At 45.7% G+C, this 17,359-nt stretch overlaps 1 protein-coding gene across 12 annotated transcripts in view; it reads left to right on the top strand.

The window, feature by feature from the left end:
- SCUBE1 (signal peptide, CUB domain and EGF like domain containing 1) overlaps positions 1-17,359 on the top strand; it is a 278,625-nt gene that overhangs the window by 256,681 nt on the left and 4,585 nt on the right. For all 12 annotated transcript variants that reach the window (XM_056517388.1, XM_056517385.1, XM_056517386.1 and 9 more), the window contains 9 exons: positions 420-539; positions 1,594-1,686; positions 4,166-4,282; positions 4,424-4,561; positions 8,999-9,202; positions 9,803-9,964; positions 10,053-10,220; positions 10,357-10,518; positions 14,351-14,548. In XM_056517388.1, the coding sequence (XP_056373363.1) occupies positions 420-539; positions 1,594-1,686; positions 4,166-4,282; positions 4,424-4,561; positions 8,999-9,202; positions 9,803-9,964; positions 10,053-10,220; positions 10,357-10,518; positions 14,351-14,548 (1,362 nt within the window). The remainder of the gene's footprint in view (positions 1-419; positions 540-1,593; positions 1,687-4,165; positions 4,283-4,423; positions 4,562-8,998; positions 9,203-9,802; positions 9,965-10,052; positions 10,221-10,356; positions 10,519-14,350; positions 14,549-17,359) is intronic.

Genomic DNA, 17,359 nt, shown 5'->3' with positions numbered 1-17,359 from the left:
AATGAATGTTTAATATGCTAATATATACCGACACAATACTCAAATAACCAATCAAAATGTAAGATGATGATTTTGACTTGATAACTAACCTCCCCTTTTTGTCAACTGTAAAAAAACAATGTACTTCCATATAATAAACAGAACTCATTGGGACAGCTCCTTAGCCATTATGCTGAGAAGGAGATATATACCAACATTTTGTCTGGTGTTTGTATCTTGTGTTGGCACTCAGAAGTATACAACGACAGTCACGCACATTTTAGGGCCTAACCAGCAGCCAACCTTAACACCTTCACTTTGGTGGTATTTGTGATATACTCTGTATACTGCGTGTCGACTTTCTAGGATCTTGACCAAAGGTAGTTGACTTCTAAGGTATCTTAATCAGTCGCGTCTTATTGTTTTCTCTTTATTCCTAGAGACGGCAAAATGCGTCCTCAGCTACAAATCAACCCCAAAAGCTCAGCTGATCTGCAGTAAATCGTCGGGGATCGATAACTGCTTCTTGTCCTGCCCGGCCAATACACTCTTTGTTCCAGGTTTGTAAATTGGGACCAAGTATGAGTAGATTTTCTCAGTCACTGTCAGTCAAGCAGTAGGAGATCCTTCCCATACTCATTCACATGCACACTCAGTTTGGATGATTGTGCGTGTACTTTCAGTGGGGAACAGAGAGAAAACTACAGTCAGACATCTCTGACAGTTTCTAATCTCCAGGGTAAAAAAAAAGGATTGGCATTAAAATTCAACAGATATGATCCTTCCCTCCCCCCCCCCCCCCCCCCCAACATCATCTGTAAGGGGAGGTGGTGGGCCGCCATGCATATTAGACAGTCTGAGCATGCTCGTGGTTGTAGTTTTGCAATAGCGTGAGGCACCCTGGTTGAGACACACTGCATTGGACTAAAGGGTCCCGGTAGAGAGAAGAGTCGGCCATGTTGGATTTTTACCACCCAACCCTATGGTTCTGGAAGAGATTAGATGCCAACCCCAGAGCTGTCTGGTAGCAGCTTACCTCTCCTTTTCCCATAGAGGAAACCTAAACGTTTGACCAGGCCGGATTGTAATATGTATTAGGGGGAGATCCAGAGATAGAACAGTTATGTAAATTGTATGTCCACCTTTTATGGTTGTCTTACAAAAGATTTATAGGGAAGACTATTATAAAACTTTATCAGCTGCTGCTTGACATTGAGTACCACTACATAGTTTGTAACCCAGTTCAGCATTGGTGCTCCAGTCCACCCCACTACCTCTATTTATTACCCCAATGAGGTGATCGCTGAGGCTGCAGGGTGTTTTAAATATAATCAGTGGATCAGACTACACAGGGATGGTTTGTAGTCTGTAACCATGGGAACACATAGGTCTCCATGGGAACTGTAAACACAGAAATGGTAAGACATTTTGAGTCAATTTTGTTTATTTTATAGCTTTGGAGTAATAAAAAGCAGGTTTTCATGAAGGTGGTCATACCCGGCCCAGACATCCCATTAACCCAACATTTATAGTACAAGGACATGGACTATTCTTATACTTTGCAGTATACAATTCACCTTATTGCCATACTAATGTTTTTTTTTCTTTTCCTAGAGTCTGAGAATAGTTATTCTCTGAGCTGCGGCGTGCCCCTGCAACAGAGCAAGGTGGTCCTAAGACGCAACTCAACAATCCCAGCATGCTCAGGTAGGAGGTCCAATGATCTAAATATTCACTAGCGTACAATGTCAAGGAGTACCTGTCATCATACCATATTTTCTAAACTAAATATATATTATATTTTCTAACTACTCCTAACACCCTTTCTGCCCTTTAAACTTTTTTCCAAGCTTTAAAAAGGTCTGTATCATATCTTTCCCCTTGCTCACATTGTATGAGCTCCTGGCAGGAGAAAGTGGGCGTTCCCCAGCAGGTGCAACGTCACTGAAGCCTGCAAGAGCTGTGCCTCACCATTCCTCACACACACTTCTTGGTTCTGCAGGTGGTGACCACAGACCACTTCTCAGTTCCTATGCTTCCTGGCTGATGTTTTGGTCACTTTTGAATGCTGGCGGTGCTTTCACTCTAGTGGTAGCATGAGATGGAGTCTACAACCCACACAAGTGGCTCAGGTAGTGCAGCTCATCCAGGATGGCTCATCAATGCGAGCTGTGGCAAGAAGGTTTGCTGTGTCTGTCAGCGTAGTGTCCAGAGCATGGAGGCGCTACCAGGAGACAGGCCAGTACAGTACATCAGGAGACGTGGAGGAGGCCGTAGGAGGGCAACAACCCAGCAGCAGGACCGCTACCTTCGCCTTTGTGCAAGGAGGAGCAGGAGGAGCACTGCCAGAGCCCTGCAAAATGACCTCCAGCAGGCCACAAATGTGCATGTGTCCACTCAAATGTCAGAAACAGACTCCATGAGGGTGGTATAAGGGCCCGATGTCCACAGGTGGGGGTTGTGCTTATAGCCCAACACCGTGTAAAACGTTTGGCATTTGCCAGAGAACAGTAAGATTGGCAAATTCGCCACTGGCGCTCTGTGCTCTACACAGATGAAAGCACGTTCACACTGAACACATGTGACAGAGTCTGGAGACGCCGTGGAGAACGTTCTGCTGCCTGCAACATCTTCCTGCATGACCGGTTTGGCAGTGGGTCAGTAATGGTGTGGGGTGGCATTTCTTTAGGGGGCCGCACAGCCCTCCATGTGCTTGCCAGAGGTAGTTTGACTGCCATTAAGTACCGAGATGAGATCCTCAGACCCCTTGTGAGACCATATGCTGGTGCGGTTGGCCCTGGATTCCTCCTAATGCAAGACAATGCTAGACCTCATGTGGCTGGAGTGTGTCAGCATTTCCTGCAAGAGGAAAGCATTGATGCTATGGACTGGCTCACCCGTTGCCCAGACCTGAATCTGATTGAGCACATCTGGGACGTCTCGCTCCATCCACCACAGACTGTCCAGGAGTTGGCGGATGCTTTAGTCCAGGCCTGGGAGGACATCCCTCAGGAGACCATCCCCCACCTCATCAGGAGCATGCCCAGGCGTTGTAGGGAGGTCATACGGACATGTGGAGGCCACACACACTACGGAGCCTCATTGTGACTTGTTTTAAGGACATTACATAAAGTTGGATCAGCCTGTAGTGCGGTTTTCCACTGTGATTTTGAGTGTGACTCCATATCCAGACCTCCATGGGTTGATAAATTTGATTTCCATTGATAATTTTTGTGTGATTTTGTTGTCAGCGCATTCAACTATGTAAAGACCAAAGTATTTCATACGATTAGTTCTTTCAGATCTAGGATGTGTTATCTTAGTGTTCACTTAATTTTTTTGAGCAGTGTATTAAGGTTGAGAATTTTAACAGCAAGTAAATAGCAAAGTGTCTTACAATTACCTCACGAACAATATATAAAAAGTTTAGTTTGGTGACAGGTACCCTTTAACCCCTTAACGACAATGGACGTAAGGCTGTCCGGGAATGCTGGGAGTTGTAGCTTTGCAACAGCTGGAGGTGCCCTGGTTGGGAAACACTTGCATAGACTATATAAGTGATTTCCAACTAGTGTGCCTCCAGCTGTTGCAAAACTACAACTCCCATGCTGGGAGTTGTAGTTTTGCAACAGCTGGAGGCACACTGGTTGGGAAACACTGGTCTATAGTAAATTGATTTATTTTTATTTTTTTTAAAGGGGTACTCTGGTGGAAGAAAGTTAAACAGATTTGTAAATTACTTATTTAAAAAAATCTTAATCCTTCCAGTACTTATTAGCTGCTGAATACTACAGAGGAAATTCTTTTCTTTTTGGACATTATGACCACATTGCTCTCTGCTGACATCTCTGTCCATTTTAAGGACTGTCCAGAGTAGGAGAAAATCCCCATAGAAAACATATGCTGCTCTGGACAGTTCCTAAAATGGACAGAGGTGTCAGCAGAGAGCACTGTGCTCGTGATGTCAGCAGAGAGCTCTGTGTTCCAAAAAGAAAATAATTTCCTCTGTAGTATTTAGCAGCTAATAAGTACTGGAAGGATTAAGATTTTTTTATAGAAGTAATTAACAAATCTGTTTAACTTTCTGGCACCAGTTGATTAAAAAAAAAAAAAAAGTTTTCCTCCGGAGTACCCCTTTAACATTTTTGTTTATTTTTGGTACTCACCTTTCCACACCTACATCTAGATCCCATCGGAGCTCCTATAACCCAGAAAGCCCGGTTTAAAATTAAAGATGCCAAGTGCCACCTGCGTCCACGGAGCAAGGACAAGAGTAAGGACTCCGGAAAACAGTCGATGATGGGTACGTTCTATCCGTGCAAAGCAGCAGCCTTACCCATAGCAACCAATGGAAATGGCTGTCAGGTTTGGTTGCTATGGAGAAATGTCGCAATCCTCTCCGTGAAGTAATCTGTAAGCGGTGTTTCTACTTGTCGTTTTACAGACAGCTGCCATGTTACCTACGTGAACCTAAAGTGCGACTCCTCCAAGAAAAAAAGACGAGGCCGCAAATCTCCGTCCAAGGAGGTCTCCCATATCATTGCAGAATTTGAGTTAGAAGTGAAGAGAGATGACGTTTCAGGTATGAGGACCCTAACTTAAGGGGTGACTCTGCTGTTATACTACCACTCTCACCATCGATAGGCCATTATTCTAGGAGACTACAACGGCACGGGGTTATGGAATATGTTATATGTATGTAATTGTAGGGCTCTATACTGCCCCTGTATATACTAGTAGGCCCCTATACTGCCCCATATATACTAGTAGGCCCCTATACTGCCCCATATATACTAGTAGTCCTCTATACTGCCCCCATATATACTAGTAGGCCTCTATACTGCCCCATATATACTAGTAGGCCTCTATACTGCCCCTGTATATACTAGTAGGCCCCTATACTGCCCCATATATACTAGTAGGCCCCTATACTGCCCCATATATACTAGTAGGCCCCTATACTGCCCCATATATACTAGTAGGCCTCTATACTGCCCCTGTATATACTAGTAGGCCCCTATACTGCCCCATATATACTAGTAGGCCCCTATACTGCCCCATATATACTAGTAGTCCTCTATACTGCCCCCATATATAGCTGTAGGCCCCTATACTGCCCCTATATACTAGTAGGCCTCTATACTGCCCCATATATAGTTGTAGGCCCCTATACTGCCCCATATATACTAGTAGGCCCCTATACTGCCCCATATATACTAGTAGGCCTTTATACTGCCCCATATATAGTTGTAGGCCCCTATACTGCCCCATATATACTAGTAGGCCCCTATACTGCCCCATATATACTAGTAGGCCCCTATACTGCCCCATATATACTAGTAGGCCCCTATACTGCCCCATATATACTAGTAGGCCCCTATACTGCCCCATATATACTAGTAGGCCCCTATACTGCCCCATATATACTAGTAGGCCCCTATACTGCCCCATATATACTAGTAGGCCCCTATACTGCCCCATATATACTAGTAGGCCCCTATACTGCCCCATATATACTAGTAGGCCCCTATACTGCCCCATATATACTAGTAGGCCCCTATACTGCCCCATATATACTAGTAGGCCCCTATACTGCCCCATATATACTAGTAGGCCCCTATACTGCCCCATATATACTAGTAGGCCCCTATACTGCCCCATACATACTAGTAGGCCCCTATACTGCCCCATACATACTAGTAGGCCCCTATACTGCCCCATACATACTAGTAGGCCCCTATACTGCCCCATACATACTAGTAGGCCCCTATACTGCCCCATACATACTAGTAGGCCCCTATACTGCCCCATATATACTAGTAGGCCCCTATACTGCCCCCATATATACTAGTAGGCCCCTATACTGCCCCCATATATACTAGTAGGCCCCTATACTGCCCCCATATATACTAGTAGGCCCCTATACTGCCCCCATATATACTAGTAGGCCCCTATACTGCCCCCATATATACTAGTAGGCCCCTATACTGCCCCCATATATACTAGTAGGCCCCTATACTGCCCCCATATATACTAGTAGGCCCCTATACTGCCCCCATATATACTAGTAGGCCCCTATACTGCCCCCATATATACTAGTAGGCCTCTATACTGCCCCATATATACTAGTAGGCCCCTATACTGTCCCCATATATACTAGTAGGCCCCTATACTGTCCCCATATATACTAATAGGCCCCTATACTGTCCCCATATATACTAGTAGGCCCCTATACTGCCCCATATATACTAGTAGGCCCCTATACTGCCCCATATATACTAGTAGGCCCCATATACTGTCCCATATATACTAGTAGGCCCCATATACTGCCCCATATATACTAGTAGGCCCCATATACTGCCCCATATATACTAGTAGGCCCCATATACTGCCCCATATATACTAGTAGGCCTCTATACTGCCCGCATATATAGTTGTAGGCCCCTATACTGCCCCATATATACTAGTAGGGCCCTATACTGCCCCATATATACTAGTAGGGCCCTATACTGCCCCATATATACTAGTAGGGCCCTATACTGCCCCATATATACTAGTAGGCCCCTATACTGCCCCCATATATACTAGTAGGCCCCTATACTGCCCCATATATACTAGTAGGCCCCTATACTGCCCCATATATACTAGTAGGCCCCTATACTGCCCCATATATACTAGTAGGCCTCTTTACTGCCCCATATATACTAGTAGGCCCCTATACTGCCCCATATATACTAGTAGGCCTCTATACTGCCCCATATATACTAGAAGGCCCCTATACTGTCCCCATATATACTAGTAAGCCCCTATACTGTCCCCAGATATACTAGTAGGCCCCTATACTGCCCCATATATACTAGTAGGCCTCTATACTGCCCCATATATACTAGAAGGCCCCTATACTGTCCCCATATATACTAGTAAGCCCCTATACTGTCCCCAGATATACTAGTAGGCCCCTATACTGCCCCATATATACTAGTAGGCCCCTATACTGCCCCATATATACTAGTAGGCCCCATATACTAGTAGGCCCATATACTGCCCCATATATACTAGTAGGCCCCATATACTAGTAGGCCCATATACTGCCCCATATATACTAGTAGGTCTCTATACTGCCCCCATATATAGTTGTAGGCCCCTATACTGCCCCATATATACTAGTAGGCCCCTATACTGCCCCGTATATACTAGTAGGCCCCTGTACTGCCCCGTATATACTAGTAGGCCCCTGTACTGCCCCTGTATATACTAGTAGGCCCCTGTATATACTAGTATTCCCCTATACTTCCCCATATATAGTTGTAGGCCCCTATACTGCTCCCATATATAGTTGTAGGCCCCTATACTGCCCCCATATATAGTTGTAGGCCCCTATACTGCCCCCATATATAGTTGTAGGTCCCTATACTGCTCCCATATATAGTTGTAAGCCCTTATACTGCCCCCATATATAGTTGTAGACCCCTATACTGCCCCCATATATAGTTTTAGACCCCTATACTGCCTCATATATAGTTGTAGGCCCCTATACTGCTCCCATATATAGTTGTAAGCCCTTATACTGCCCCCATATATAGTTGTAGACCCCTATACTGCCCCCATATATAGTTGTAGACCCCTATACTGCCCCCATATATAGTTGTAGGCCCCTATACTGCTCCCATATATAGTTGTAGGCCCCTATACTGCCCCATATATAGTTGTAGGCCCCTATACTGCCCCCATATATAGTTGTAGGCCCCTACACTGCTCCCATATATAGTTGTAGGCCCCTATACTGCTCCCATATATAGTTGTAGGCCCCTATACTGCTCCCATATATAGTTGTAGGCCCATATACTGCCCCATATATAGTTGTAGGCCCCCATACTGTTTCCATATATAGTTGTAGGCCCCCATACTGTTTCCATATATAGTTGTAGGCCCCTATACTGCCCCCATATATAGTTGTAGGCCCCTATACTGCTCCCATATATAGTTGTAGGCCCCTATACTGCCCCATATATAGTTGTAGGCCCCCATACTGCCCCCATATATAGTTGTAGGCCCCCATACTGTTTCCATATATAGTTGTAGGCCCCCATACTGTTTCCATATATAGTTGTAGGCCCCTATACTGCCCCCATATATAGTTGTAGGCCCCTACACTGCCCCCATATATAGTTGTAAGCCCCTATACTGCCCCCATATATAGTTGTAGGCCCCTATACTGCCCCCATATATAGTTGTAGGCCACTATACTGCCCCCATATATAGTTGTAGGCCCCTATACTGCCCCATATATAGTTGTAGGCCCCTATACTGCCCCCATATATAGTTGTAGGCCCCTATACTGCCCCCATATATAGTTGTAGGCCCCTATACTGCCCCCATATATAGTTGTAGGCCCCTATACTGCCCCCATATATAGTTGTAGGCCCCTATACTGCCCCCATATATAGTTGTAGGCCCCTATACTGCCCCCATATATAGTTGTAGGCCCCTATACTGCCCCCATATATAGTTGTAGGCCCCTATACTGCCCCCATATATAGTTGTAGGCCCCTATACTGCCCCCATATATAGTTGTAGGCCCCTATACTGCCCCCATATATAGTTGTAGGCCCCTATACTGCATTCCTTTTTTGCTTGGATTCCCCTCACAAACCCTGCTCAAGTACCAGACTGTGGCACTTGAGCAGCTTGGCCCCTCCTCCTTGACACTTAACTGAGAAATAAAAAGATGATGTTTGGCAAACATAATCAGCTCCATAATGGTCCAGTTTGCCTTATTGACTTGTTTACGTGTATGTTACTTGATATGCTTTCTTACTGTTTGCTCTTTATAAATCACTACTGCCATTGGGGTCATCCAGCTGAAAAGTGAGTCTAGTGAGGAGATGTCCCTGATGTCCTTTTTTAGTTGGATATCGACACGGTGGCTTATGTGTATCAGAAGCAATATCACATGTATAAGGCAATGTATATACTATGTTGCTCAGCTGTAGTGGTGGATTAATTGATCTCTTCTTAGACTCGTGTAATGCCGACTGCATACGGAAGAGGATGGAGCAGAAGCTTCAGGCCGCCATTAAAACCCTGAGGAAGTCCATCAACAAGCAGCAGTTTTACATCCAGTTCTCAGGCATAGAATATGAAGTGGCGCAGAAGCCGGCTAAGGGCACGGAGAACCAGCAGGCGTGCGGCACGGGGCAGGCGCTGCAGGACGGCAAATGCGGTATGGATAAACCTCCTATAGGTGTCTATAGTGTCAAATAAACACATATGGCACCACTCCAATGGAAAGCTTATATGACTTCATCTGTCCCCCCCCCCCTGCCTTACCACTTGAGGCAGCGTTTCCCAACTGGGGTTCCTCCAGCTGGGAGTTGCAGTTTTGCAACAGCTGGGGGCACCCCGGATGGAAGACACTGATTTAAAGGGGTAGTCCAGGCAAAAAAAATGTATCCCCTATCAAAAGGATAGGGGATAAGATGTCTGATCGCGGGGGAGCCCGTGGCTGAGACCCCCTGCGATCTCCCTGCAGCACTCGCACACTCGCTGTCATGCCCCCTCCCATAGACATGAATGGAGGGGTGTGACGTGACCTCATGTCCCCAGTTTCCAAAACTGGAGATTCAGCACCCGCATAGAATGCGAGTGCTGCAGGGAGATCGCAGGAGGTCTCAGCCGCAGGCCCCCTGCGATCAGACATCTTATCCCCTATCATTTGGATAGGGGATAAAATGTTTTTGCTCGGAATACCCCTTTAAGGGATTGTCTTATATCCAGACGAAGCCTTTAATCTGGGTCCTAATCTACACCCCTTCTTTTCCAGTCACCTGCGGCGCAGGCACATACTACAATGGAGAAAGCAATCACTGCACCCCCTGTCTGCCAGGCACCTACCAAGACATGGAAGGCCAGCTAGCATGTGAACCGTGCCCCAGTAACGATGGCATGGGCATTCCTGGAGCAAGAAATCTGTCTGAATGTGGAGGTAGGTGATGGCGGGCACACCATCTACTGTAAAACCGCTGGTTGTCTCACTATGGGCGATCCTGCTTAACATTCTTCTGCTCTTTTAGGACAGTGTGCCCCAGGACATTACTCTGTTGACGGGTTCAAACCATGCAGGCCTTGCCCTCTGGGCACCTATCAGCCAAATCCGGGCCGCACCATCTGCTTTCCATGCGGTGGAGGACTGATCACAAAGTACGAAAGCATGGTGTCTTTCCAGGACTGTGAGACAAAAGGTTGGTGATGTAGTTGTCATTCAGGGCATGATGCCACCCTGTCCATTAGCTGGCTCTTGTATTGTACGTCCGCTGCTGTGTTTTTTTTATGGCGAATCCGCCATGTTGGTTTATTGCTCCTTTTGTTGCCTTCTAGTTCATTGCTCTCCTGGACACTTCTACAATTCCACCACCCACCGGTGTATCCGATGCCCCATCGGGACGTATCAGCCCGAGTTTGGGCAGAATTTTTGTATAACCTGCCCAGGGAACACCAGCACAGACTTTGATGGTTCTACAAACGTGACCCATTGCAAAAGTAAGTTCTTGAATGTTTTTCCCTCTTTCTCCCAGCACCATGCACTCCATCGTTCAGTGATCTGGTTGCTGTGGATACCTAGCAGGCACCATCTTTTTATATGAGGTTGTCAAGCAGTGCTTCCATAGCAACCAGTCTGTCTCAGTCATACTGTGACTAACTTTGCTCTTCATGGAGCTTCGGGCAGAGACATAACTTGTAGCTTCTGTGCCCCAATGCAAAATCTGCAACAGGGCCCCATGTTCCATTCATAATACTGGTCTCTTTTGGGGGTGAATGTGCCATGGGGCCCCGGTGCGACTGCTACCTCTGGACCCCCTATAGCTATGTCCCTGGATGTGGGTAGAAAAAGGACAAGGAGGCTTGGTGATAGTCAGACCATACATTTAGTTGTCTTTAGGTGCCATATTCAGCAGATGAAAAAAAAAAAATGTTTATATATATATATATATATATATATATATATATATATATATATATACCATAATAATAATAATAAAAAAAAATATAAAAAAAATAATAATATATATATATATATATATATATATATATACAGTAGAATCTCCCAATAGCGGACACTAATGGGGAATAAAGAAGTGTCCGCTATAGAGAGATGTTCCTTATTGGAAAAAAGGCTCAAAAATCGTCCTAAATGTCTGAATCCGATCCTGTACTCACCCCAGAGTGTAATTACCTATAAAACATAATAAAAAGCCATATTACAGTACAATCTCCCAGTGACGTTTAATCACCACTTATCATTTCATCCCCCCTTTATACCCTTTGCCACCTTATGCCTTGTGCCACATCATTTCCCCTTGAACCCCCCCCCGTGCCATTTCATTCCCCCATTATTACCCTCTGTATAAATACATCCCCCCCCCCTTCTTTATGAACTGATGAAGGGGGAATTAAATAGCACAGGGGGGGGGGGGGGGGGGTAGGGGGATCAAGGGGAAATGATGTGGCACAGGGGGTAAAAAGGGGTGGGGGGGGATGATTTGGCACAGGGGGAATAAAGTGGTACGGGGGAATTAGGGGAGGAAGGGGGGGGGGGGGGGAGAGTAGGATGAATGATGTGGCCGGCGGACGTACAGAAGCAGGAGACCACTGTTTAAACAACGGTGTTCTGCTTCTGTGCTGGGGCTGCTGCAGGGGGGCGTTGGCCCCTTACTGGGGTATTGGCTGTACCCCCTGACAGCAACCCTGTGTAGGAAGGGCCGGCACATAAGCCTGGTTGTCCCCTATTGGGAGTGTTTTGTCCCCTGTTGTCCCCTATTGGGTGTGTCCGCATCCACTATTGGGAGTGTCCCCTATTGTTCCCTATTGGGAGTGTTTTGTCCCCTATTGGGTGTGACCGCTTCCACTATTCGGAGTGTCCCCTATTCGGATATATAGTGGACAAATGTGTGGAATTTTATTGTTTCTTACCGTTTTTCAAAAAGAAAAGAATTTCCTCTGTAGTATACAGCCTCTAAAACGTACTGGAAGGATTAAGATTTTTTAATAGAAGTCATTTACAAATCTGTTTAACTTTCTGGCACCAGTTGATTTAAAAAAAAAAAGTTTTCCACGGGAGTACTCCTTTAAACCATGCATACTCACATCTATGTGGTGGCCCTTAGTATACAGTAGGGATCGACCGATTATCGGCACGGCCGATATTCACGTTTTTTCCCGTTATCGTTATCGGCTCCTAACCTGCCGATAATGCGCAAAACAAGGCGTGCGCGCGAATCGCAGGACTTCAGTCCCGGCCCTGAACTTCAGGCCAGGACTGAAGTCCCGCGATTCGTGCGCACGCCTTGTTTTGCCGTGCGGAGCAATTGCCTGACAGCTGACAGCATGGTGGAGAGGGAGCTGTCAGCTGTCCCGCTCCTCCGCTCCCTCACCTTTCTCACGCTGCTTCATTCTTGCAGTGGGAGTGAGAGCCGCGGGGGCGCCATCCACAGCAGGCCGGCGTGATGACATCACATCATAGCGCCGGCGCCCGGAGATCACGTCCCTGCAGCTTTCACTCACAGTACAAGAACGTAGCAGCGTGTGAGGTGAGCACTGCTCGGGCGCTGTATGGATGGACGGGCAAATTATAAGTGAGGGGGGCAAATATAAGTGAGGGGTACATATTAGGGGGGTATTATATGTTAGGAACACAGGACAGGGGGGATTATATGTGGGGGCACATGACAGCCCCCCTGTCATGTGCCCATATAATGCCCCCCTGACTTATAATACCCTCTGTCCAGTGCCCCTCACATATAATGCCCCATGTCCTTTGCCCCTCACATATAATGCCCACTGAGGGGGCAGGACATGGGGCATTATATGTGAGGGGCACTGGACAGGGGGTATTATAAGTCAGGGGGGCATTATATGGGCACATGACAGGGGTGGGCTGTCATGTGCCCCCACATATAATCCCCCCGTCATGTGCCCCTCATACATAATACCCCCTGTCCTGTGACCCCCACATATAATGCCCCATGTCCTGTGTTCCCCACATACAATGCCCCCATCATGTGCCCCCACATATAATGCCCCCTGACATGTGCCCCTCATATATAATGCCCCATGTCCTGTGCCCCTCACATATAATGCCCCCTGTTCTGCACCCTCAGGGGGCATTATATGTGAGGTGCACAGGACATGGGGCATTATATATGAGGGGCACAGGACAGAGGGTATTATAAGTCAGGGGGGCATTATACAGGCAGGGGGAGAGAAGCGGGTGGTGGCGGCGGTCTCTGGCACCGCAAATGCCGCTACAGTTCATTGATTTAAAGTGCCCGCTTTATATCAATGATCTGCAGCGGCTTCAGGGGGGGGAGAGAAACAGCCGATAATTTATACCGGAATATCGGTATAAATTATCGGCTATCGGCCTTAACCTCCACAGATTATCGGTATCAGCCCTAAAAAATCGATATTGGTCGATCCCTAGTATACAGGTCTCTGAAGTACTAAAGTATGTATATACTGTGTATTAGCCTGTACCTGGGCTTCAGGGCTGGTTGACACTACAGAAATTTCCTGTGGATTCCACTTGCAGAAGTCGGAATTTCCTTAGTGGTATTTCTGATGTGAAATTGGATTCCGCTGCAAGATTCTTCCAGTGGAATTTGCCACAGAAGTGCCGGCTGTCAATGGGACGGCGCTTATCGCCGCGGACATTAAAGTAGTTATCCTGTTATGTAAAATATGTAAAAAGTGCAGGACCCCCCCTCCAATCTTCATAAAGGGGTCCGTCTCTTACTTCTGAGCGCTATGGCCTCCACCTTCCAAGACGAACTGGTCCCAGGAGTGATGGCCGCTTTTAAAATGTATTCTTTTTTACCATATTGTGGCGTTTTAAAGGGGTTATCCAGGAAAAAACTTTTTTTTTATATATATATCAACTGGCTCCAGAAAGTTAAACATATTTGTAATTTACTTCTATTAAAAAAAAATCTTCATCCTTTCAGTACTTATGAGCTGCTGATGTTGAGTTGTTCTTTTCTGTCTAAGTGCTCCGTCTCGGGAACTGTCCAGAGTAGAAGCAAATCCCCATAGCAAACCTCTTCTACTCTGCGCAGTTCCTGAGACAAGCAGAGATGTCAGCAGAGAGTACTGTTACCAGACAGAAAAGAACAACTCAACTTCAGCAGCTGATAATTATTGGAAGGATTAAGATTTTTTAATAGAAGTTATTTACAAATCTGTTTAACTTTCTGGAGCCAGTTGATATATATATATAAAAAAGTTTTTTCCTGGATAACCCCTTTAAGCTCAGGGCTAGTTCTTTACCAGTTTGTGTGTGAATGGCGGCCTCAAATTCAGCTTTTTCTGTTCACAGACCAGCATTGCGGAGGAGAATTAGGAGAATACACCGGTTATATTGAGTCCCCCAACTACCCTGGAGATTATCCCGCCCATGTGGAGTGTATCTGGAACATTAACCCCCCTCCAAAGAGAAGAATATTGATCGTGGTCCCGGAGATCTTTCTACCAATTGAAGATGAGTGCGGGGACGTGTTAGTCATGAGAAAAAGCGGTAACTATTTCTGGTGATACAACTGTTGACCATTTATGATTAAAGGGGTATTCCAGGAAAAAACTTTTTTATATATATCAACTGGCTTCAGAAAGTTAAACAGATTTGTAAATTACTTCTATTAAAAAATCTTAATCCTTTCAGTACTTATGAGCTTCTGAAGTTAAGGTTGTTCTTTTCTGTCTAAGTTCTCTCTGATGACACGTGTCTCGGGAAACGCCCAGTTTAGAAGCAAATCCCCATAACAAAACTCTTCTAAACTGGGCGTTTCCCAAGACAGGTGTCATCAGAGAGAACTTAGACAGAAAAGAACAACCTTAACTTCAGAAGCTCATAAGTACTGAAAGGATTAAGATTTTGTAATAGAAGTAATTTACAAATCTGTTTAACTTTCTGGAGCCAGTTTATATATATATATATATATATATATATATATATAAATATATATATATATATATAAGTTTTTTCCTGGATAACCCCTTTAACCCCTTGTCACAATCACACCCTATGGGTCCAGCCAAAACGCTAGAGAGAGAGTGTGGTGGTGCAAGGGTTAAAGCCACCAGGCCTCTGGGTATCCACTACTAGTCCCAGCAAGTCACCAAATTAACCCTTTGATAAACGTGTTTCTCCAGAGCTTTCTTCAGAAAGGTGAGCTCCTATATTTAGAGATCAAAGACCTGAGCTGATTAATGAAACATTTAATCTGAAAAAAAGGTATCACAGAGCTGCGTATGAAATAAAGAAATGACATAGAGGTACAAAAATATATAAAAGAGTTCAGCAAGACGAGTTCAGAAAACAAAAAGAAAAGTCCTTACAGCATAAGGGTATAGCAGTCCTTGTGAGTGAGTCTCCAGCTGTATCTTAGGTTCTTCCAGCACAGGTTTGTCCAGCATCTCAGTTTTATGGATGATGACGAAGGCCGAAGTGGTCTTCAACCTGCGGACCTCCAGAGGTTTCAAAACTACAACACCCAGCATGCCCGGACAGCCGTTGGCTGTCCGGGCATGCTGGGAGTTGTAGTTTTGCAACATCTGGAGGTCCGCAGGTTGAAGACCACTGATGAAGGGATTGACAGGCGGAGAGTCCACTCGAGTAAAAGCCGAGGGGGTGAGTTTTCAGCACCAAAAATCGTGCTGAAAAACTCGGCTTATACTCGAGTATATACGGTATAACACAGGCTGACAGACCCCCCAATAAAACTGGAATACACAAAAACAAATACACAGTCCGAATGAGCCCTCACCCATGTCTTAGATTATACATTCTACACAAATACAACTAGAATACACATGATGATTCCATAATCAGGCCTTGGGCCTGACACACCTGTTCTAGGTTTTGGCTACATCAGTGTTTCCCAAACTACAAAACTACAACTCCCAGCATGCCCGGACGGCCAAAGGCCATACAGTGCTCACATAATGCCATAAAGTGCCCCATAGGGCCATACAGTGCTCACATAATGCCATAAAGTGCCCCATAGGGCCATACAGTGCTCACATAATGCCATAAAGTGCCCCATAGGGCCATACAGTGCTCACATAATGCCATAAAGTGCCCCATAGGGCCATACAGTGCGCACATAATGTCATAAAGTGCCCCATAGGGCCACACAGTGCTCACATTATGCCATAAAGTGCCCCATAGGGCCATACAGTGCTCACATAATGCCATGAAGTGCCCCATAGTGCCATACAGTGCGCACATAATGTCATAAAGTGCCCCATAGGGCCATACAATTCTCACATAATGCCATAAAGTGCCCCATAGGGCCGTACAGTGCTCACATAATGCCATAAAGTGCCCCATAGGGCCGTACAGTGCTCACATAATGCCATAAAGTGCCCCATAGGGCCATACAATGCTCACATAATGCCATAAAGTGCCCCATAGGGCCATACAGTGCTCATATAATACTATAAAGAGCCCCATAGGGCCATTCAGTGCTCACATAATGCCATATAGCGCCATACAGTGCTCACATAATGCCATACTATGCCCCCACAGTTCCATACTGTGCTCACATAATGTCATACTATGCCCCCATAGTTCCATACTATGCCCCCACAATGCCAAACAGTGCCCATATTGTGATTTTGTCACCTCCAGGGTTGCTTGGTATGCCCACATAGTGCCATACTGTGTCCACGGAGATCAGTGTTTCCCAACCAGGGCCCCCCCAGCTGTTTCAAACTACAACTCTCAGCATCCCCGGGTTATGGCTGTCTGTGCATGCTGAAATTTTGCAACAGCTGAAGGCTCTCTGGTTGAGAAACACTGGGCAACATGGAGACCCAGGAATTTTCTAGATCATATCAGCCAGGGTCCGACTCCTATCACCTCAGCTAAAGGGGTTTCAGCCAGCTAAAAGGATCAGGATTAAAAAAACACCAGATCTGATTTCTTCCGAAAACAGCGCCACACTTGTCCTCAGGTTGTGTGTGGTATTACAGCTCATATGTATAGGATAGGACCAAGTTGTAATACCACACACAACCTGAGGAAAGGGGTGGCGCTGTTTTAGCTCTGATTTTTCTATTCCTGGATTTAGTCCTAAAGGGGACTAAAAGAGTTGCAACCTGTTATGGGAGCTCCTGTTGCAAACTTTATGGAACGTTGGTGACCGATAAGAAACAACAATGTTAAAAATATATAAATAAATATAAAATAACCTGTCATAATAAATTAGTTTCCGCTATCCGCCACTAGGTGGTGCTATATGCATTGATAACAGTGGATTCATAGACAGAAGTGACTCTGTAGACCAGTGTTTCCCAACCAGGGTGCCTCCAGATGTTGCAAAAC

This window comes from Hyla sarda, chromosome 4 (genome assembly GCF_029499605.1).
Source record: "Hyla sarda isolate aHylSar1 chromosome 4, aHylSar1.hap1, whole genome shotgun sequence".
In the NCBI taxonomy this organism is placed as follows: domain Eukaryota; kingdom Metazoa; phylum Chordata; class Amphibia; order Anura; family Hylidae; genus Hyla; species Hyla sarda.
The sequence above is the reverse complement of the archived record's forward strand: the minus strand, read 5'-3'. Positions and strand labels throughout refer to the sequence as shown.